Consider the following 22,647-nt stretch of genomic DNA (forward strand, 5'->3'; position numbering starts at 1 on the left):
GTAAATGTGTATGTTTGGTGGCCCTGCCAGGCAGGGGGGTTGGAACTACATGATCCTTGAGGTCCCTTCCAACCTGGGTCATTCTGTGATTCTGTGGGCCGGCACGAGAGACGGCAGGGCCTCTCACAGCCCAGCCCAAGGCAAAGCAGGAGGATTCAGGCCTAGAGAGAATCAGTGCTGCACAGAAACCTCAAAGTAAAATACAAGGAAACTTTATTTTTCAGTTCTACCAAGATTTTGCTCTGCTTTTGTCCTTTTGCTTTTTGTTGTGTTTTTTTGTTGTTTTTTTTTTTCACTTTATTTTCTCCTCTCCGAGCTGCTTAATGAGCGGACAAGTCCCGTCAGTTTCTGTATTAAAAAGGATCTCGATGGAGGTAGCTTTGTCTCTGTCCTGGCTTCTGCTTCATCTCGCCTGTGCGGTCACATCGGTAAACAAACCCAAAAAGAAAGTTACAAAACTGAAAACGTGGAATTCCAGGCGGAGGCAGCGAGCAACGCAGCCAGGTTCTCCATGTAACAGCCATGGCACCGCGGCCTTCAGTCACTATGTACAGAGTCCATCATCCATCCGTCCCCCTCTCTCCTCAGCACACTCCTCGCTCCGGTGGGCTGGCCGTAATGGAAGGAGGTTCTCCCTCCTCCCAGAGACTCGCACGGCAGCTTCCACGAAGAAACGGCACCCGGTCAGGAATGTCAGGCAGAGGGGCAGAGTGTGAAGGGGTGGGGCGGGGAGGGTCACTTCGGCTTGGCCAAAAGATTGACGGCACCGGGCTGGAGACTCACTGCTGCTGCGCCACCTGTAGGGCGAGAGAACAGCCGCTAGGCTCTGTAGTATGGGGGCTATTTCCCCACATAGCCCCGAGACACCCCCGCCTGCAGAGCAGGGAGGGCACATACTTGTTGGGGAGGGGGCGGTGGAGGGGGCTCACTGCTGCGGTTGGCGAGCCTGCTGAGGATGTTGCGTTCCGACATCTGCAGGCGCACTGCCACCGGCGGGATACGGGCAATAGTGGCAGGCAAGCGTGTCACGTCAGCCTTCATGTCACTCAGAAGCTCCTCGAGCTGCTTCAGAACTAGAAGAGAAAGGGACATGGATTCAGGGCAGAGGAAGGAGGAAAAAGAAGGTCTTCCCCATGTGTGGTGCACAAGATGCTCAACACATCCACTCTTGCTTAGCCCATAACATCACCTTTGTGCAGCACGGCGTTGGCAGGCTTATTCCCAGCCATTGACTCCTTGGATAGATGCTGGTGACTCTCGGCCAGGCACTCCACCTCTGCAAAACGTGTGTTCAGAGCCATTGAAGGATGAGAGGGGTCTTCTGACATATTCAGATAGGCAGCTCGCCGCAGCTGCTCCTCAATCACCAGGGCCTGCTCCAGGAGCTGCAAGAGGGGGCAGTCATGTGAGAAGTCCTCCAGCAGTTGCCTGCTTGGATGTCCCTCTCCAACCCCACCACAGTCTTCCTGATCTAGTCATTGTCTGTCACAAGGTGGAACCCTGAAACTCCTTTCACCATCTTCTGTTTAGCTTGGTCTAAATATTGAGAAACAAAGAGCTTCATTAAGCCAGGCTCTGTATACAAGAAAATCAACCAACTTATGACCAGTCTAAAGTGCTGTGAACAGATTCATATTCCTCTGCCTTCTTAAAGGATTTCTGAAGTAAATCTTTGATCTTTCTGCATGAAGCACAGGAGATGAAGCTTTTTTTTCCCCCAGTGAACCTGAGAAGTATCCAACCAAAGAGGAAGAATTCAAGAGAAACTGTTAAACATGTCAGAGTCCTCTGAAGAAATCAATTTGAATTCTATTGTAGCAGAGCTGACTGGCCAAACTACACTGATGTTTAGTTCCGAGACTCAGAATTACATGGCCTAACTTGGGTTGGCAGCCATCTTGTTCTTAAAAGCTCATCTTGCTGAAGGGCATTTGTCACAATGAAGGTGCCTTACCTTGAATCTCCTTGCCAAGAATTTGTTCTTTATTTCCAGGAAGTTACCCCTGTTCATCTCTCCCTTGAAGGGCTCATTGAGGATGGCGTAACGCGGATCATTCTGAATATCTTGCCAACGGGCATAGCCATGACTGAGATGGGATGAGCTCAGGCAAACAAAGGCAGTGAGAACATGGGAATACACAGTCCAGGCAGACAGTTTTTGAGGGGGTCAGGGAAGGGGACACAAAGAGGGGAGGAACAGGGGCCAAGAAAGAGGAATGAGAACTATTTCCTGCTAGGTCTTAATTACACCGACACTAAAACCCTCCTCCCATCATTTCTTTCACTCTACTGAATGATAAAAAGCACTCTCTCTCTGAACGCGTTCCAGTCAGGCCCCAAACGGTCACCTTCACAACAAGATTTAAAGCACAGGGGGAGAGAACTGGTTTCTCAGGGCAAGGATACTTGATAATTCCAGCAAGCAGCCAGTAGTCATGACGCCGATGCCAGATCTCATATGTCTTCTTTGTGACAGTTGCGGCCCGCTCTTCGTTCTGCCACAGGGAGTGTAATTCTGGACAGGCAAGATACACAAAAATAATGGAAAGTTACCTCATGAACGAGAACAGGAGAATATAAATGAGTTAAAATATAAAAAGATTTCACATACCTGTGAAGCCACCATCAGCTATGTTGAACATGAACCGTTGCTTTACTGCCTTTTTGTGCCTTTCATCTACTGACTCTTTCAGCATCTCTCCGTTCTGCAGCATCACCACGTCTCTCTTATCATCATCCTTTTTCTCATCTGCGTGCACAGAAGTCATTAGAAAGAACATGGCAGATAGCATAGCAAGTTGGACCTACAGGAAGTCCTTGCAGGAGAGGGAGTCATGAAGGGAATCAGGAATGGAATTATCACGACTCACCTTTCTCATCCAAGGTGATTACAGGGGGGTCAGAGGTATTCTCAGTAGGTGCTCTGTCTTCTGCCTTCTCCACATCAGCTGCAAGAGAGAAAGGGAGTATGAGATGTAACTATGAGCTCAAGCTTTTGTTCCTCAGTCAATGAAACCAAGGTGTTCCCTGACTCCCTGCTCAAAGTCATGGAACAGTCTCCACCAGTTATCCATTTATGTCTGCTTCTATAAGGTGAAAACACAGGCAAAGAAGTTGCATCTTTAGGAGGATACTGGTGTTCATTTTTTGTTCAGCTGTTTGTGTTCAAGGTATTAAACAACCTCTCTAGAGATACCTTTGTTTTCCACTTCCATTGGCTCATCTGTTCTTTCCTTCACCTCTGGTTCTTCTTTCTTCTCATCTGTTTCTGTGGAATTCACTGGGGATTTTGCTTCCTGTGGTGCTGCCTCCGTAGGCTGGGCACACTGCTGAGGACAGATCAATGAGCAGTGAAACAACGCAGCGTATGCAAACAAGACAGTCAAACCAGTTTGGAAAGCAAATCCGCACAAAACTATTACACACTGATTGTGAGAACATGAGGAGAATCATCTCTAAGTAGAGACATTTGCAACTGCATGAGGCAAACTAGCATCCCAATACCCACCTCCATAGGGACCTCTGTGTCATTAGCAGAGGCACTGAGTTCTTTCTCTGGCTCAGCAGACTCTCCTTGTTCCTTGTTACTGGCTCCTTCTTCTGCCTTTATTCCCTCTTCTGTGTATTCCCCACCCCAGAGCGGCATATCAGATAAAAAAAAAAAGAAAAGAAGCCATCAGTGAAGTGTTTCCCCCACTGTAAACATGCACATATCTTTGCTCCTAGAGAAAATGCCCATTCAAGCAGGAACAACATCGCTCAAGATGAACCCACAGACTTCCTACCAACCGCAAACACAGGGTACTTATTTTCACTGATGTCCTCTCTTGCCTTTAAGGGTTTGCAAACATCTTCAAGCAACCCTCCTAACTTGAGAGGGTAAGTTGATCTGTGTCCACCCCCAGACCCCACCACCACAGGTCCGGTGAGGGGAAGAGCCAGGATGAGGTCAGGACACAGGAGTGTTCAATGGGGAAGCTCTCACCAGGAGGAGGAACAGGGGCAGGTGTATTTGGCTGAGTATCCCCTGGTGTTGAAGGAGTTGGTGTTTTGGGAGAGGGCGAGCTTGGCTGAGAAAGTTTCTTGTTCTCCTCTATCTCTGCCAGTTCTGGCATACTCCAGCGGCCATTCACATGCTCAAATTCCTGCACCTGCATGAGAGGGAGAGAAAGATGTGTCAGCTGGAGGAGTCATATAAACACTCATCCTCAAATCAAAAGTTACAGATTGACACACAAAGAAACATGTGAAGAAGAGAGAACTCTCTAGTTCAGCATCTCAGTGACTAGAGAAGTTGTATGGAGAGGGAAGGTTGCATTGCTCTGCCATGTACTCACCTTTTTGCGTATAAGTGACATGACCCCAATGCGAGTAAGGACATGTTGGCGAGAAAGACCTTCCCGTGGGACCCCATCTGCAAATGTCTCTGCACCATCAGCTCCAGGTTCACATAAATGGCGCATGAACAGTGAGACATAGGCCCTGGCACAGTTGAGAAACAAGCAGTTAGATAAATAAAGATAAAAAACACCACCCAGAAACAAGTGAACAGCCCTGGAGATTTTCAAGAAAAGGACGATGTGGCACTTCAGAACACAGTTAATGGGTGTGGTGGTGACAGGCCAACAGTTGGACTAGATGACCTTAGTAGTCTTTTCCAACCTTAATGATTCCATAGTTTTAGAATTCCCTTAAAGGGGCTAGATGTCGTCCATTTCTATCCCTATCTAATATACTTACTTGAACTCTTTCTCTGACTTGCCGCGGAGGTCCCGAACAAGCCACTGAGTGGTGAATGCATCCTGAGGTGGCATTCCATAGCGCATGATAGCATTGAGAAAGGCTTTTCTCTGGCGGGCATTGAAACCCAAGACCTAGAGTAAGAGAAAGGAAGATATGTGAAGCGCCTTGCAGAGGTAGCTTGAATGCAAAGGTCTATCCTGGTACTGCTTACCTCAATGTTCCCTCCCACTCGGGCAAGCAAAGGAGGCAGGGGCTTATCCTTATCATTTCTCAGGCCTTTGCGGCTAGGCCGACGAGCTGCTGGAGAGAGAAATGCAGCTGAAGAGGACAGACAATGCACAGTATATTGCTGCATGAATATTTCCCTTGCAGAAGGGCATCACAAAGTGTACCGAGAATCCAAATCAAGTCCCAGATGTTTTTGCACATAGAAAGTGAAACAGGAATCCTGCCTTCACCAGAGCTTACCTTCAGATCTCTCATCAAAGTCCTCATCTCCTTCTTCAGAAGCAACTGAATAGTCTGACTGATTATCTGACTGGTCATCTTGCCAGTCTGAAAGAAAAACAGCACGTGAGCCTGAGACACTACTCTGTTATTCTTCCAGTAACACATACTTACACCCATTTCCCCTCAAATTCCCCCAGGTTTATACCTCTATCCTCCTGCGAGCCATCATTGTAGTTAACTTGCTTGCGAATACGTTTGCCCTTGCCCAGATTCCTAGCCAGATCCTCCTGTTGCTGCTCATAATGGTGGCGGAGCAGTTTCTCCCAGTAATCGGGATCCACTGACTCCTCTTGTTTGATGATCTCACGTTCCACTTCTTCTTCCTCCTGCCACACAGAGGTGAGAAATAAAAAGAAAAAATCAGGAACCCTATGTTCCAAACCTCAGTGTTCGAGCAGATACATGCTCTGCTCGTCCCTAAAAGCAACAGTGCTTAACTGAACATCAGCCAACAGAAAACTCTAGTTGATCTACACCTCATACTCACCCCCATCTCCTCTTCACGGACCACATACTGGGCCACTTTAAAGGAGCTGAGATACTCGTTCATGCCCTGAAGTTCTGTATCTTCTGTCTCATCCTGGTTCCGATCCAACAGACGCTCAATCGCTTTGTCATCATAGTGGATAACACTGCTATCCTCACCTTCTTTGTTATCCCCTAAGGAAGGGAGCATAGACATTTTGTCACACGGATCTTAAGGGACCAGGAAAGGACATGGCACTCAGACCTAGATGAGCAGTGTAACTATAGTCTCTTGCTAAAACACAGCTCCAGTCCTCCCCACCTCCTCCATTATCACTTTCAAACACTCACCCCCCTCAGTAGCCTCATCCTTGAAGAGCTCTTCAGTGCCAAATTTGAGAATGTCATCAAGTTCTTGTTTGGACATTGAGCCTGTCTTGGATCCCAACCCTGGTCTCACTACCAGATGAGTTAACATCATTTTCTTCTTGGCCACTTGAGTGATGCGCTCCTCCACTGATGCTCTTGTCACAAAGCGGTATATCATTACTTTCTTGTTCTGTCCAATTCTGTGAGCACGGCTGAAGGCCTAGAAAAAGAAAGATGTGCTCAGAACAGTCTGGAGCTACATAAGCATCAGTCTGCTACATCCCACCTACCTCCAGAGAAGTTTCCCAGTTACATTCATATTTGCTCTTAACATTAGTTAAGATGAGAACACTCCACTAGTTTACTTCCCACTTCAGCCCATCCTCACTACTCCAGTTTTGCATGTTTCTAGAAGGAAGTCACATTCCTTCACCACTCCTGACACATTCATGTCTCTCTTCCTTACGAGGGCTCCATAGCAAGTGATCTCACTCAAACTCACCTGGATATCGTTGTGCGGGTTCCAGTCTGAATCATAGATAATCACAGTATCTGCTGTGGCTAAGTTAATACCAAGACCCCCAGCTCGAGTTGAAAGTAGAAAGCAGAACTGCTGAGCACCAGGAGCTTGGAGAAAAAGGAGATAACAAAATTAATCAAGCGAGAGCACATCACTCAAGTGAGGATTTTTACTCAACCCACATAATCTCAGGAGAATCACTGCTAACTTTAGATTCCAGGACAGCAATGGAAGGCAGGCTACATTTAATCCTATATTGACCACTCAGCACATACAAGACAGCCATTTTCATATTGTATGTGAAGGAGGAGAAACCTTACCATTAAAGCGATCAATAGCCTCTTGACGCATGTTTCCTGTAATTCCTCCATCAATCCGCTCATATTTGTACCCTTCATGCTCCAGAAAGTCTTCCAGAAGGTCTAACATTTTAGTCATCTGTATAGCAAAAAATACCACACACAAAAAAGTGAGGAACAAGGAGACATCAGAACAGGCTCCCTTCCTCACAAACAGAACCTCCTGCATACCTGAGAGAATATGAGCACTCTGTGACCTCCTTCCTTGAGATTCTTTAACATCTTCTGGAGCAGCAACAACTTCCCAGATGCTCGAATAAGAGCACTACCATCATACATGCCATTTGGCATTTTTGGAGCTTCCTGAAAAGAAAGAGTGGGGCAGGAAAGAAAACTGTTAGAATACATATGTACCTTGACATTAGTTCTTTCCTGTGTTCATCAGAAGCTGACTCGCTCGAGTTAACTGGATGCAATGCGTAGCACTGCTCATACAAAACAGCATTACCCCACGCATTTTCTCTGTTCATCTCCTAGATATCCTCTTCCTAATTCAGTCCCTACTCTGTCTCCACCATTCTGCATAGGTCACAAGATAACTCCAACTCAAAAAATAAAGATACTGGAAAAGGAGAGGACTTCCAGTTCACAAGATTAACACAAAGAAAAACAAAAATAGACAGAAGCATAAGAACAGAAAAGAGAATGTCTCCTAAACTTCACAGGGAGCTCAATGGCTCCCCAGTAGCAGCCAGCTGGGAATTCATCTACGTAAGAATAAGTCAGCAGCAGGACATACCATAGCAGCCACAGGAAAGAGGTAGGGGTGGTTACAGCACTTCTTCAGATCCATAACAACGTTGAGTAATGAAACTTGGTTACCACCACCACGTGCATTCAGTGCCTCAAAGTTCCGTGTCAAAATATATTTATAGTATTTCCTGAAAATAACAAAGAAAACAAAAACTCAAACACCTCTCACAGGAATAACTAACATACACTTGCTCATGTCTGAACGGTTCCTGGCATTACCTGTCAGCTACCTAGACTGCTCTGCCAGTGGCAGTTACTATTCTTTTCATCCCTCTATTACAGGATTACTCCTCCCCTCTGTGGGGACTCAAAATCTCCCTCCCATCCACTGTGCAGAAAGCCCTACAGTGAGGATGAGTCTACTTCAACACCCTCTTTGGAACTGCAGAACAAAACAGAAGTAGTTCAACAGCTGGTGATCACTCCAGCCTCACACTCACTTCTGCATAGGACTCAACTCCACTCTGACAATAAGCTCAGTCTTAGATGGCATGTTCTTGAAAACATCGGCTTTGAGGCGTCTCAGCATGTGTGGGCCCAGCATGTCGTGTAGCTTCTTGATCTGATCTTCCTTGGCAATATCTGCAAACTCTTCTAAGAAGCCCTCCAAGTTACTGTGGAGAAACAGACACTAAGCAAAAGCCACCACAAAAACCCAAACAAAACCAGGGGGATAGGAGTGACAAGACAGGCAAGTTTGGCCTGGATTTTCATTGCAAGGCTTACTGGAATCTCTCTGGTGTCAGGAAGTTGAGCAGGTGGAAGAGCTCTTCCAGGTTGTTCTGGAGCGGAGTCCCAGTAAGCAGCAGCTTATGCTGGAGGGAATAACCATTCAGCACACGGAAAAACTGTAAAGTAGAGAGCAGGGAAGGAATGAAAAAAAACCCAACATGAGCAAAGAAGTCATAGTCCTACTAAAAAATACCCTTAAAAAAAAAAAAAAAAAGCAAGCTACAGTTTGATTTAGATTCCCCATCAGCTATTTGGACAAGTGCTCCTAGTAGTTGCCATTCCAATCTGCATCACTAGACTGATCTCATTCGCATCACTGTTCTGCATAATTGAAACATGACTGTGACAGGTCCTATAAGTCACCAGGTACTAAAAGGTTCCTTTTTTTAAGTTACAAGCTTTCAAACCAATGATCATTTCCACATTGCTATACTATGTACTTTTCCTCCTAAATTAGCATTCTACATTTTTACTTCTCTGCCTCAAGACTTCTAGAAATAACTAAGTCACTCTTCCTATTCATATCAATTCTGGCAGCATTCCAGAGTTCTGAACAAGCAGAGGAGAGAGAGTCAAGGGTTTGCCAATATATCCTTAAAGTAATTTGTGCTAGCTCTCACAACAATGAAGTAATTCTAGACAAAGCCAGCGAGCAGTTATGGTACTGAACTGAAAAGCACAAGTATACAATGTTCACTAGCACAAAGTGACAATAAAGTAGTAATTTATTTATGGACTTATTTTTTATACTTAACACGACACAATGTCAAACTGAATGAGAGTAGCTTGTATGTAGGTTGCTCCAGAAGTAACGCCTCCTATTTATTTCCATGGAAACTACAACAGATACAAAGAGCACAACGGTATTATTTTACAGAGCAAGTTCTTAGCTTCCAAATGCTATTTTTTTTCCATGTTAGTCACCACCATTAGCTACGCATTTTCACCAGTGATGAACAAAAACCTGCACTCCACACTCATTTTGCCAGCAGTACGTGGCTGTCTAGAATGTGGCTTGTCTTCAACATCACTGTCACCAGCACTGAAACATGCTACCCTCTGCCTCACTGTGCTCACATCCACTGCTCAGCATTCAGCAAGCATCAGTGGATGTCAATGGGTGCCATTTTGTCCACGTGGAGGAATTCAGCAACACCTTTGCTTCAAATGCTCTTTCATGTCAGGTGCCATTTTGTCAGACTACTCCTTTGCTTCCATCTGCCGCACAGCAACAAAATCTATCAATACTGGTAGATGATTAAACCTCTACTGTCATATCATTAAGATCCACATTTAATGTCATGGGCCAACATAATAAAATAGGAGGCATTACTTTTGGAGCAGCTCTCGTACTAGGTGACAAATATTAGAAGAAATATACTACCACTTATTTTGGTTTATCATACCAGAAGGATTTCTTCTAGTGCCTTCCATTAGAATTGTTCTATGTAGTTATAGCCAACAACATTCTTATCTTGGAATAAAATATGGGAATTACTCACTGTAACTGCAAAAAACACTATTTGGCAGATAACCAACACTGCCAAGAGCTGTCTTGCATACAAATACCTAAAGCTGTCCTTAAGGGATAAAAAACTCCTCTAGAAAAAGGTAAATTTAACTGTCTTGGTGGATAACCATTGTTTCTTAGCCATAGTGTAGCACCGAGCCTTTATATCCTCTTTTAGTTCATGAAAATGAGTATGAACAGTAAGCATTTGGTACTGCTCCCAGTAATTCCAATTCTAAGCACAGAACAGCACCTAATCTCAGTGCCTACAGTAAAAATATCTCAAAACTGGACTGCAAGCACAGCTGATAAGAGATATCACAAGATACCACACTCAGATCTGAAGAGCTAAAGCTAAATTTTCTCCTTCCCGTTCCCCTCTCATCCCCTACACAGAGGCAACTTAGTCTTACAATCTGCAAGAAACTAAAAAAAACAGATTTTCATTAGCAGCTGCTTTTAGCGTACTAAGCCCTAGAACGTAGCTGAAGACAGACAATCAATACAGATTTAAAACACAAGAGCTTAGGGAGGAGTTGGATTAAGAAAGTACAGTCAATTCTACTGAATTAAAACAAGCCTGGTAAAGGTGCAGCCTCATATGAAAACAGCTGTATGGCTTTCAGCATTTACCCAGGCATTGTTCAACACTCCTGCCCACTTCTCCCATTTCTGTAACATCTAATTAGCTGTGTTACAGAGCTAGAAGAATGCAGAAGGCAAGATTCCTCTGGAAGCAGAATAACTGCAACCCATGCAGCTTTCTCTATACTCAATATGATTAGCCCTTTCAGAACAGAGGTGATCTAGATGTGTCCTACTTCCAGAGAAGCCCATTTCCGAGAATGGCAACACCCAGGTTTTTCTGTTTTCTAGTATACATCAATTGCCTGTTCACCCAGAGGGGAAGTTATTTTTACTAATGAAACATACTATTGAAGTTATTGCCAATGATAATCAATATCCAAATGAAAGATTTTTCTCTTCTGTTTAAAATATTGAAGGTTGTTCCTCTTCAAGCCACTCCCTCCCCTCCCCCCCCCTCCCCAAAATGCATTAAATTTGCTACTGAACACATGACTAAGATCTAGCAGACAAACTTACTCGTTCAGGATCAGCTATCTAGTCCTCCAAACACCTTCTGCAACATATGCAATGCCTATAGACCTTATTACCTATGCTTTCCTGTACCTTAGACTGATTGTTCTTCAGTCGATGAGCTTCATCCACAATGAGACATGCCCAGTCAATAGAACCCAGTATGGCCATATCAATTGTGATCAACTCATAAGAAGTGAGAAGGACGTGGAACTTCACAGCTGCCTCCTTCTGCAGAGGAAAACATAGTAATGACATGAGGGAATGTCAGAGGACAAAGGCGATACAGAGTCTCTCCAAGTCGCCCCAACAAGCCGTAGCCAAACAGCACATCAAATCAGTTTTTCACACCCACAGTTTTCTGTCACAAGATCCAAAATACTACCCAACACATTCTAGTTTTTCATTCTCTTATTATTTGTCTTACACGTGTAAGTCTCCTCAACCTCCTGCTACCTCAGCATAGCTGCCAGTTCTCACAACAAAATTAAGCAGCAAATAGAGGCATGTTATGGAAAGAGACCAGGAATAGAGTGTCTCATCAAAATGCTAATTCTTACAGGATAAATAGCTTATCCAAGAACAAGTAGGTTACTGTCAGTAGTTCCTGCATTTAAAGTAAAGGAAAACAAGCAGTTGTATTTAATCCTACTGAGAAAATGTTAGTTCCTACCTTTAAAAAAAAAAAACAAAACAAAAAAACTATCAAGACTGAGTTCTATTAAAAAATACCTCCATCAGGTCTATATGAGGTCATATTTACACAGGCTGGCAATTCTGTAGGAAGTATGATGCACAACCTGACAGATTCAGCAGAACAAGAGGACTTATCTATGGTCAGTATTGCCTTAGTTGAATCTCATTCTCCAGTACTGTAACAGTTTAGACTGCTAGGAATGCTTAAAAGCAGTCTACAGTAGGAGCCTAACAAAATATCCACTAGTAATCAGCATGCAGGTATTTCCCCTTGGAACCAAAAGTATCGGCTCCCACAGACTTCAGAGCACTTGAATCTCAGCTGCTGAAAGCCATTCCAGTGCATCTCCTCTTCCAGTTCAGGTTTGCATTACCTTCATTCTAGATGCTTTTTTGCCTCCACGTATGGCATTGTCCTCAAAAGTAAACTCGTTCTCACGGATGATTGCTCGACTGTCTTTGTCCCCAACATAGGTCACTACATACATATCTGGCGCCCACATCTCAAACTCTCGTTCCCAGTTGATGATCGTGGAGAGGGGGGCACTCACCAAGAAGGGTCCCTTTGAGTGGCCCTATGATCAGAATCAGTAAGAGCATTAGATGCTGCCTGAGTGAACGGATGCATTAATCTCCCCAGGTAGCATTCTCCTAGCAACATTTTGCCTCACCTCCTTGTATAAAGAATACAAGAACACAATGGTCTGCACAGTCTTCCCCAGTCCCATCTCATCAGCCAGGATCGTATCTGTGCCCTGGGCCCAAGAGAATCGCAGCCAGTTCAGTCCTTCCAGTTGGTAAGGATGCAAGGTTCCCCCTGTTACATCAAGGTACTCCGGCTGCCGGTCATACTTCACTGTTGGCTACATCGGAAAGAAAGAAGAGTTGAGATCATTCACCTTAGCTATGGAACTACCAAGACTCCTCCCCTCCCCCAGTCACTCACATACTGCAGATTTACATTCCACAGAAAACAGATTACTCCTAGTGCCAAATCCCTAACCAGACAGACAGTGCCCAAATCTTCCACCAAGAGCCAGCCAGCCTCATTCCAATGGACAAGATGGGTCTCAATCAGAAGGTTCTATAACCTATCCATTTTTTGGGCCAGGAAGAAAGCGTAAGCCATGTGCTCCTCACCATTCAAGTTCCCTATTTTACCCTACAAGTCCCAGCCCCGCTCAAATTAACCAGTAGTATCAGATGGTGCCTAAGCATTAAACAACAACTTACATCTACTGTGGGAGTTTCAGGAGGCCTTTCCAGTTTCCGCATCTTCACTTTCTTTAGCTTCTTACCAGGCCTTCCTTCTTCACCCCTCATCAGCTCCCTGTGAGGCGACAGTCCCATGAATACAAAAATGGAACAGCTTTTGTAACAGACCAAGGGAAAACTATCGCAAAGAACAGTGGGGAAATCAGGCAATCCAAATACACTCAAGAGAACAGAGCTAGAAACTTCATGAACTGGTGGAGAGGCATAAGGCCTCTGATCAAAGGAATAAGGAGTCAACAACAAGATGCTTCCTTGCTATCTCTACACTAGTCAGTACTAGGTACTGACACTCAAATATCTTCCTCAAGGGAAAAGAACATTATCTTGATATTTCTCCTACCTGTGATTCCAGTAGGCTTGCTTGAAAAGGTCATAATCTTGGATATCCACATCCTCACTTTCCCACGATGCCTGGTCATAGGGTAGGTCTCTCCATTTAATCAAATAATGAACGTTCCCCTTCTTATCCACACTGAGGGGAAGAAAAAGAAACACGAAAAGCGTTAAGCACAGCTAAAAGATAGCATTTGCTCATTCCATTCACATGGGAAAGGAGAAAAGGATCCTTTAAAGAAGCTACAGAAACAATATTTGCCATAAACAGAACTCCCACTTCCCCCTCTCACGCTTCAGTTCATCACCTCTATAGCTACCATCAACAACTGTCCTGCTCTTCCACTGGGACCGGTATTTTGATGAGAGAAACACAACAAAACCATTTTTGCTCCTTCCCCTACCTATGATTAAGGATTCTATGGATCATCATCCACTCCGGTTTGATCCCATATCGATAGAAGCGCTCCTCCATTTCAGCGTATTTGGGGTCCTTGTTTTTTCTCTTACGACTTTTCTCCTCTTCCCCTCCAAAGTCCCCTGAAGGTGGCTCATCCATATCATTCTTGCGTTGGTAATTTCGAAACATTACCTGACAGTGCAGCTCCAGCTGGATTTAGGACAGAAAGTTAGATTGTAAGAATCTCTCTGCAGCTATCTACAGAAAGACCTAACAGCCCTTATAATAGGGTTAAGAGCCTTAAACTCACCTGCAACTCTGACACCCACGAGCAGTGCCAGTAGGACATGCCCTGCCATTTGACAAAGAACTGCCTTTCAGGTCGACCCTCCAGAGGCTTAGGGGGAGGAGCATTAGGATCTGCATCAGGTGGACGTGGTGGTGCAGGGCCAACCGGGGGCTGACCCCATTTCCAGATCAAGATCTTCTGAACCTTTCCTTTCAGAGCTGGGCACTGAAAAGGTAGAGAGCTTGTTACGTCAGACTACTAGTATTCTAAACATCAAGTGTTGAGGAGCAAAGAGACACAGTTCTATTCTTCATTTAGCTGCTAACTAACAGTTTTCCTGCAAAACTATTAGTCCGGCAGAGGGACATGCTCTGAATCCAACTGCACTTTGTTCATTATCTTAGAAGCCCTTATCATCTAACGAATGCATCTAACAACTTACAATACTTCAATAGCATCTTGTAAGCGTGAAATTTCCCCCAACCATCAACTAAGAAAGGGCTTGGCATTAGAGAGATTGCAGCACAAATGCCATTTAGCTCTCTGGTTTAGAATATTATAAGCACTCAGTTTTCTTGCATTCATATGGTTGCTTCTACATACGGACACAGTCCAAGAAAATTGAGCTTTAACATGGTGATAAGCCCATCCTCCCCACTCTCCAGCAAAAGGAAAAAGCAACCAAGCTGCATGTTACATCCAACCACAACACATAACAAAAAAAAAAATAAAATACAGTAGTCTTCTCTAAATACTTAATATTTCCAGGAAAATGTTACGACTAAATAGAATTTGATTCATCCTTTCTTTTAACAATAGAAGAATGGTAGTGGCAGAAACTCACAGTGCAGCGAGGACACAGCCACTCGCCATTGGGAATCTCTGGCAATGGGGGATTCAGACAGTGGATGTGATAGGATGAAGGACACGCATCACAGCACAGCAGCTCTCCTCCATCCTTGCAGACTCTACAGAACTCCATATGGTGGTCATCTTCCTCTTCAGCATCCCCCACAACATCTTCCAGGATCTCTTCACCTTCAGAGTTATCCTCCTTTGCTTCCCACTGAATGCCCTCTTTTTCCTACAGGAGTAAGAAAGCAGAAAAGTCACACTGACGTTCATAACTTTATTTGTACAGAACAGCAAAGTCACTCGACCTCCCCCACCTCCTTTCACAATCACTTGCACAGTTTGGGATAATCCAGGACTCACACAGTGTGGGCAGCTCCATTTGCCCTCTGGGGCTTTCTCCATGTCTGGGTCCAGGCAAACCATGTGGTAGGCACGAGGACAGGTGTCACACAGTATGATTTCTCCTCCCTGCTGGCACACCTCACAGTAGTCCTGGTGATCAGTCTCATAGCCATCCACAGCCACAGTGGAGTCCTCCTCACCTGCAGGGGGTGAAGAGGAGTTAGAGCAGTGCGAGGCACAGATAAAGGCTTTCTACAGCAAGGAAGAACTTCTTCCCTCAGCACTGACAGCCTATGTAGTTACAGAGGTCCAGAATTCAAAACTCTAAGTGCATTCATGTAGTAAACGGGGCAGAAAGCTGCCTTTGGGCTTCCTTGCACTCATTATTTTAAAGGTGTAGCTTAGGCTAGAAAAACTCAGTATTCTATCTGCTCCTCTTCCAAGATGAGGAAAGATTTCCTGAGCACCTTTTCCTTACTAGAAATAGTTTATCAGGGTCTTTTCCACTAATTTTCCTCCCTCAAGCAGGCTGTTCAGTATGCTACAGACATTCCTCTCATCTCTCTACATGCTTAACTGCAATTCTGTCTCCAGCTGACAGTGGAGCAATACCTTTCTTTTTCTTTTTTCCAGCTTTAAGTTTTTTACGACTGCGGCTGCTGCGACTTGTAGATCCATCTGAAACAGAGTAGCTGTTGATGCTGGCATCATCAAAGTCTGACTCCACATCCAGGTCATCGTCTTCACTCTGACGTAGGTAAGAAGGAAGCTATGCTGTTCAGGCATGCATGCTGTGGACAGCAATCATGCACAGATCCCAGCATTTCTAGTGTGCCATCAGAATGTCAAGGAAGGAGGGTCACTTACCGATGACCTTTTACGCTTGGAACCAAATCCTCCCAGTTTGATTTTCAAAGGTGCCACTTTCTTTGTTTTAGGTTTCTTGATATCAGGAATACGAGGACTGCCCTTTGGCTTCCTCCGGGCATTGGGTCCTGGGAACAGAGAAGCCTGTGAGTCATAAGGATTACTGTCTTGACATCACTCACTAACAGCCTGTCAGGTTTCTTTTAATCTCACCTTTGCCTTCCTTTGTCTTGGCCTTTCTGAGTGGCACATCCACAGGGGGCTGCGGCAGCACAGCATCCACATTTGTCACCATACTCTCCACTACCGCAACGGCTGCAGCAGCAGCAGCAGCCACAGATGCACCTGAACTTCCCTTGAAGGGGTTATTTGTGCTAAACTCCCTCCATTTGGCTCCCAGTACCATCATCATCTTCGACACAGCTATTTTAGGGTTCTTGGCTGCAATAAGTGGTCTGTACACAGTTAAAGAGAAGAAGAGTTATCAAAACGGTTTCTTGATCATTTCCCTTTCCCCCACCGCCATCAGTCCTTCTCTCTCAAACTATATTCTTTTCTAGTCTCCAATCTCAACTGCCATTGAAGCTCTACTTCCATCCCTCACACAGCACGGATGCAAATGCTCTGTGATTCTGGATTTTTTTTAACCCCTTCTTCAAAAGTCCTTCAAAATGCTCAAGACTTGCAATTCACCTGACAAACTGGCTGAAAGCTTTGTAGTTGGTGAGAGTACGGTAATCCTCCTCTGTGAAGATATGATCAATATCCTCCATGCCCCAGTCCTCCAGGAGCTGAGCAGATGACTTTGGCTCCTGTGCAAAGAGAATCATGGCCACTTTGAGCAAAAGCACGCATTCCAGAAGAGAGAACTTCCACACATCTATATCATACATACATCTTCCAAATACAGATGACCCACTGGGTCAAGACTGGCGGATTTCCACCAGCCACTCTCCTCTTGTCACTGCTATAGGATACAGCCTCACTAGAACATCACAGATAGGAAAATCCTTTGGATTCAATATTTATGTATTTCAGGTAGGAGAGAGGAAGGCATGCAACAAGGGAAATAGTCACATCAGGTTGTTTAGAGGATAAAAAAATTAAATTGTTCCCCACTCCATGTGCTGTCTGAGACTACTAACCCAAATCCACATGGAACTGGGAAATAAGCAGTAAGCCAGCAGGTTAGCTTCTCACCTTGGAGTCATCATCTTCCTCCTCCTCCTCTTCTTCCTCCTTGCGTTTTGCTTTGCTTTTCTTTTCCTTCTTTGGCCCTAATTTCTTCTTTTTCTTCTTCCCAGGAGTGTAGTCGCTGCCCTCGCTGTCAGAGCGCAAAACCTCCTCTTCTTCCTCCACAAACTCATTGCCCTCACCAGAACTGTCCCCAAGCTGGGGAGGGAGGGAGAGAGAAGATCAGGCAGCTGTGAGAAAACACCCTGGATAAGCACTAAATGCCACACTTCCCAAGCTCTAAAGGATTCATATAGAGGACTGCTGTCACAGGTCAACAAAGCAAGCCTCCTCACCACAACGCAATCATATTTTAGAGTATGATCTGTGGCATTCTTTCCCTCACCTCCTTCTTCTGACGCTTGCTGAGTTTGGGTACTTTGGGTTCCTTTAGCTTCTTGGGCTTCTTTTTCTTTTTGATTTTGAGTGTCTCAGCCTCTGACAGAAGATCTTCTTCTGGCTCTTCTTCATGCTCTGGAGGGGAAGAGGTGACATCTCACTCAAAGCCCATCTATGCACTACAGCCCAGCATACTTCTCACAGACATCCCTGAATCTGCCTACTTCTTGCTACATACTTACAAACACAGAAGAGCTTGCTCACCCTATTATTGCTTACACCTTGTTACTGTTCACAACACTTACAGTTAATCATATGGCAAGGTACTACCATACACCCTCTCTCCAACAAGGCCCACTTCCACAACATTCCTTCTCCCAACTGAGCAGTTCCTAGGGACCAGAAGTTTGCTCTAACTGAATAAGAAGAGGGAAGGGCACAGAGTAGATTACCATAACTAAAGGAATTAAAGCAGCAAGTACATTTAGCAAGTATGTTTGAGACCTGAAGATAACGTTTCAGTCCTCCAGAATAAAAAAAGTGTTCTTCTTTTCACCAGAACAGAGTACCCTACAGCTTACAGACATTAAAATACATTCATAACACAGTCGAGCAAGCCACTACTTGTCCTCCCCATAGGTAAGCCGCTACTTAGCAACTCAATTCTAATCCAGACTTGATATAGCCTTCTCTCCACCCCTTCCCTCTTTGTCAGCAGCTAGCAAGCAAGCGCCCAGCGCAGGGACAAGCAGCCAACTCCCCATCACCATCCCTTCCATCTGTGCCCCTACCTCTCCCAACCCCAGGGAGAGCCGGGCAACCCTTTCCTTTGTGGCAGGCTCAGAGAGCAGCCCAGCCATTCGCTCTCCCCTGCCGCCCCGCCCATTGCACACAGCCAGAGTCACTCCTTCTCCCTCCAAGGGAAAATGGCCTCCTGACCACAGGAGCTGGGCAGGATGGAGGCAGCCTCAGGTCAGGTAGCTGCAGCAGGCAGACAGAGCAGAAGTAAAGCCCTCGGAATTTGGGGTCTTGCAGTCCTGCCACCGTGCCAACTAATTAGCAAGTCTTTGCTCACATAGTCCTGCAACACCAGCTCATATGGGGATTCCACACCTTCTCCAGCTAATTCAGAGCTTAAGTATCCCACCCCTTCCAATGCTTTTCCCTAAAGCTTTCAGGTCTGCAGTGATTTTAACAGTTTGTTTTCCTCAACAAGGCTTCCCTCACAAGGCTTAATGACCATCTCCCCTCTACCTAAGAGGTACCAAATGCAGCTCAAGTCAATACCCTAAAAAAAAGCCAAGCCTTCCACAACATTTTGCCTCTCCACTTGTAACGTTTTCTCATTTGATATTACAACACTACAACAGGCATGTCTTGGTGGGAAAACTCAACAGGCCAACACATCAGAATACATACAACCTCTTTTTGCAAGGAAACAGAGAAGCCCGATGCTTATGGCTTCCTTAGTGCACGCATCAATAACATTCAAAACAGCAGAGTACCCAGGGCTCTAACTCCAGTCTCATGCAGATGAGGATGCAAGCAAAAGGGACAAGGCAACAAGGTAAGGTACAAAGACTATGAGAAAAGCAAAGGTGAGTAGGCAGTACAGAAAACGAGCCACCAGAAGCCTCAATAATTGGGTGTGGCAAAGAAAAAGTGGGTCATGCAAGAGCCCAGGGCAGTTTGCTCTGGACAGCAGCAAGCCTGAGATCCCAGATGAAACAGCCAGACATCCTCCCCTTTCACATACACAGCCACCTCCCCCAATCCAGGAATATGAAACTCAGACATTTTGGTCAAAATTAAGACATAACACTGACTGCTCACTCCTTCCCAGAGCATGAGCCCCCACTGACAACCTATGGTATCTCGGAACAAAGTCTGCTCCACCTGACACAAAGCCACGAGCCTCACACTTGGAACTGGGATTCCAATAGTAAAGATCAAAAACATACATTAACTCCTAGCTGAAGGGACATTCCTTCACAGAGCATTTATTCCACATATCCAGCCCAAGGAAAGCATTACCCCACCTCGCACGCTTGCCCTGCAGGCCCTCAATACCTTGATGCTGGGGGATAGCGTTGTTCAACAGGATCTCCATCTCATCGTCATCACTGCCCCCCGAGCATGGCGACGGAGATCCGATGCCCGATGCCATATCCTCTGAACCAGGGGAGGCCCAGGCTCACAGAAGTGCTGCCTTCCTGCCGGTGAAGCCAGTACTTCATTGAAAAGAATTAAGAGAAAGTTATAGCAGATGCAAAACGCGGTTTCCCAAGCAATAGTGCAACCAAAAGGATTCAGGAGAAAAAGCTTAATGATTTCATTACACCGGGAGCCGCCAGATAACATGTACTCTGGCAGCAGGTATCACATCAGAGTTGTGATGAAGCAGGCTTTAAGACAGCAGACGTTAAACTGAGTCAGCAACTCATTCCTCACAGGGAGCCAAAACAGCTGTCCTATAGGGAACATCCTCCTGCCTCCCGCAGCCGGTGCCAGACCGGAATGAGCGCCCTAGGTTATTTCTACCTTCGCCTGGGAGAAGGCGGGGAGCGGAGCCGGCCTTCCCACGGGCTCCTTGAGCCGCCCGGCGTTCCGTCAGGGCGGCGGCCGGCGGTCCCGCAAGGCGGCGGAGCCCTCCCGACCCAACTTGGCGGGCCGCCCGCCGCGCTGCCCCCGGGACCGACACAAAAGGCCCCACGGCCGCTCCCCCGCCCGGAGCGCAGCGGGGCCGCAGGGCGGGGGACGGCTCGGCGGGGGCGCGGGGCGGGGCCGGGAAAGTCCGGCCGGCGGGCGGCGGGGGTCCGGCTCTCCGCGGGGCCGGCTCCACACCGGGGCCGCACGGTAAGGCCGGGCACGGCGGGGCGGCCGCTCGTCGGGGCCGCGCCGGGAGGCGGGGCGGGCAGCGTCCCGCGGCCGCCGCGGTCCCGGGTCGAGCCGCGACCGAAAAGCGGCCGGGGGAACAGGCACCGGGGAGAGCCCGCGGGGCGGCGGGCACAACGCGAGGCACGGCGGAGAGGCCGCGCCCGCCCTCGTTCCCTCCCAGATCCTCACCCGGCTCCAGACGGCAGCTCCGCTCCGCTACCGCCGCTGCTGAAGGGAAAATGGCTCCGGCCCCGGCACCGCCTCTTAAAGGGGGGAGAGGGGAAAAAAAAAAAAAAAAAAAAAAAAAAAAGAAAAAAAAAAAAAGCAGGCTCCACCCCACTCCCGCCTCCATCCCATAATATACCCCGTGAACCTGGCAACAGACCCCGCCCCCGTATCCCCGGCAACACCCCCCCCAGCCGAGACATCCCATAATATTCACTCTCCCCTCAGAACTTCCCACTCGCCGCCCGGCCCAGCATCCCATAATACTCGCCCTCTATCCCCCCTCGGGTCCTTCTCTCCCTCCCCCCCCCCATCGGGAGCATCCCATAATACTCCCCACCTCTAACCCCTCGCTCCGGCATCCCATAATACCCACGCCGGACCCCCCCCTCCACGGACACCTCCTGGGGGTTTAAGCAGCCGATCCCCTCCACATCCCATAATAGTCACACCCCGGGCACGCATCCCATAATAGTTCTCCCCTCCCCCTGCGCGGGCAGGCATCCCATAATAGTCGCCGGGAGCCACCGGCCAGCCTGCCATCCCATAATACCCGCAGCGGGGCTCCGACACCGCCCCGCCCGCAGCGGGACGGGCCCTCGGGGGGCACCGCCATGGCCGCGGGGGGCACCGCCATGGCCTCAGAGCTCAGAGCTCACCCAGGTGTCCCAGCCCGCACGCCCGGCTCACACCGGGTACGGTCCCCCGGGTCAAGCAGCCACCGGCTGCACTGAGTGTGGGTCTCCCGGTGACCTCTGCCGCTGCTGGACCGTACGTCGGGGATGTAACGCGAGGTGCACAACGTGGTAGCGCCCTAAAGCTGTCCCCGTCCTAAAGGAATGCGGGGCATCCCTGCTCTGCGCCCTGCTGCTGCCCTACACCTGGCACCATCGCCTCGCCCGTACGCCCTAATTGCACACACGTCGCCGTGCCGTTAATGGTCACTGTATGGCACCGCTCGCCCCATGGCACCTCCGTTAGCTCGCCGGGCACCCAGCCCTGCCCACCTCAGCCCATGAACAATGGCTGTCAGTGTCTGCTGGCTCCTCCCCTGGAGCACCGCCGCAGCATCCCGCGCTGCCCATGCACACAGCCGTTCCTCCATGCACACCCTGTGCCGCTAGCACAGATGGGCTGGGCGGTGTGGAGCCCAACTGCATTGTGTTCCTTCGTGTGCTTATGGAGCCCTGCTAATACAACCCTGCCTACACAGCCCTCTGACCTCTTGCCTTACACAGGTGCCGCCCTGTCCTCTGTCCCTTTGCATTGCGTTGGTTCTCTCAGCCCTACAGAGGACAGGCAGCAGTAAAGGGCTGCACTGTGCACACCTATGCACAGGTAAGTGCAACAGAACACCGTGCCACTGCAAACAGCGGTGTGCAGGCTGGGAGCTCTCACACGGACCCCAGCACAACTCCTGTCTTCCTTCTGTGCACTGACAGCTGCCCGTGAGGGCCAACTAAACCGAACATCTAACAAGATCATAAGAAACAGTTATCACAGGATCCCTACAATGTAACTCACCTTGCTGTTGGATGCTCCCACAGCTCTCACATCCCTTCACCAGGCCAGGTAACCCAAAGGCACCATGACACTCCATCCCAGCCCTGCTCCCGAGGACACCCTCTCACTCTGCCCCCAGCACCAGCCTTTATTAGCCCACATCCCGCTGGACTGCACAGACATGTCCCTCCAGGTTAGACCCAGAGCCAAGCACATCGCACTACGGTCCTTGCAGGGTGTCTCGCTGCTGTGAACACCAGCAGCCCTTCAGAGACACTGAGGCACATAGAGAGGGCAGCCCAGGCCTGCTCTCCTGTGTAGGGCACAGATAAGGCACCATGACAACAGCTTGCT

General features: G+C 47.5%; 1 protein-coding gene and 1 non-coding gene across 12 annotated transcripts; both read right to left on the bottom strand.

Annotated features, from left to right (window-relative positions):
• Window positions 1-196: 196 nt before the first annotated feature.
• On the bottom strand, window positions 197-20,846 carry CHD4 (chromodomain helicase DNA binding protein 4). 11 transcript variants are annotated; one of them, XM_015873253.1, is made up of 40 exons: window positions 20,755-20,846; window positions 19,759-19,919; window positions 17,696-17,823; window positions 17,317-17,508; window positions 16,810-16,928; window positions 16,330-16,571; window positions 16,117-16,244; window positions 15,862-15,997; window positions 15,268-15,449; window positions 14,897-15,136; window positions 14,074-14,277; window positions 13,768-13,973; window positions 13,371-13,502; window positions 12,989-13,085; window positions 12,427-12,618; window positions 12,130-12,330; window positions 11,153-11,290; window positions 8,446-8,567; window positions 8,160-8,333; window positions 7,706-7,847; window positions 7,138-7,269; window positions 6,928-7,045; window positions 6,590-6,714; window positions 6,070-6,307; window positions 5,741-5,913; window positions 5,399-5,579; window positions 5,212-5,298; window positions 4,955-5,040; window positions 4,741-4,874; window positions 4,338-4,482; window positions 3,986-4,151; window positions 3,509-3,618; window positions 3,197-3,329; window positions 2,871-2,948; window positions 2,612-2,749; window positions 2,407-2,515; window positions 1,955-2,087; window positions 1,190-1,385; window positions 930-1,073; window positions 197-797 (listed from the first exon to the last, which is right to left on the bottom strand). In XM_015873253.1, exons 2-40 carry the CDS (start codon window positions 19,853-19,855, stop codon window positions 736-738), a joined length of 5,760 nt encoding a protein of 1,919 aa, XP_015728739.1. In that variant the 5' UTR covers window positions 19,856-19,919; window positions 20,755-20,846; the 3' UTR covers window positions 197-735. The 11 variants fall into 11 exon arrangements, with proteins under 11 accessions (XP_015728739.1, XP_015728728.1, XP_015728718.1 ...); XM_015873242.1 differs by having other exon boundaries at window positions 3,197-3,326; window positions 4,955-5,043; XM_015873232.1 differs by having other exon boundaries at window positions 4,955-5,043.
• Window positions 3,817-3,958, bottom strand: LOC116652825. The gene has a single exon (XR_004306044.1).
• Window positions 20,847-22,647: the final 1,801 nt, after the last annotated feature.

Source organism: Coturnix japonica, chromosome 1 (assembly GCF_001577835.2).
Source record: "Coturnix japonica isolate 7356 chromosome 1, Coturnix japonica 2.1, whole genome shotgun sequence".
NCBI classification, from domain to species: domain Eukaryota; kingdom Metazoa; phylum Chordata; class Aves; order Galliformes; family Phasianidae; genus Coturnix; species Coturnix japonica.

What these genes read in the sequence shown, in the direction of transcription:
- CHD4 (XM_015873191.1), bottom strand. Translation starts at nt 19,855, where the DNA reads ATGGCATCGGGCATCGGATCTCCGTCGCCATGCTCGGGGGGCAGTGAT. An exon ending in CATAGAATCCTTAATCATAG is followed by an intron (nt 13,503 to 13,767) that starts GTAGGGGAAGGA and finishes TCTTCCCCTCAG; the next exon opens with TGTGGATAAGAAGGGGAACG. An exon ending in GAGTGGGAGGGAACATTGAG is followed by an intron (nt 4,875 to 4,954) that starts GTAAGCAGTACC and finishes CTCTTACTCTAG; the next exon opens with GTCTTGGGTTTCAATGCCCG.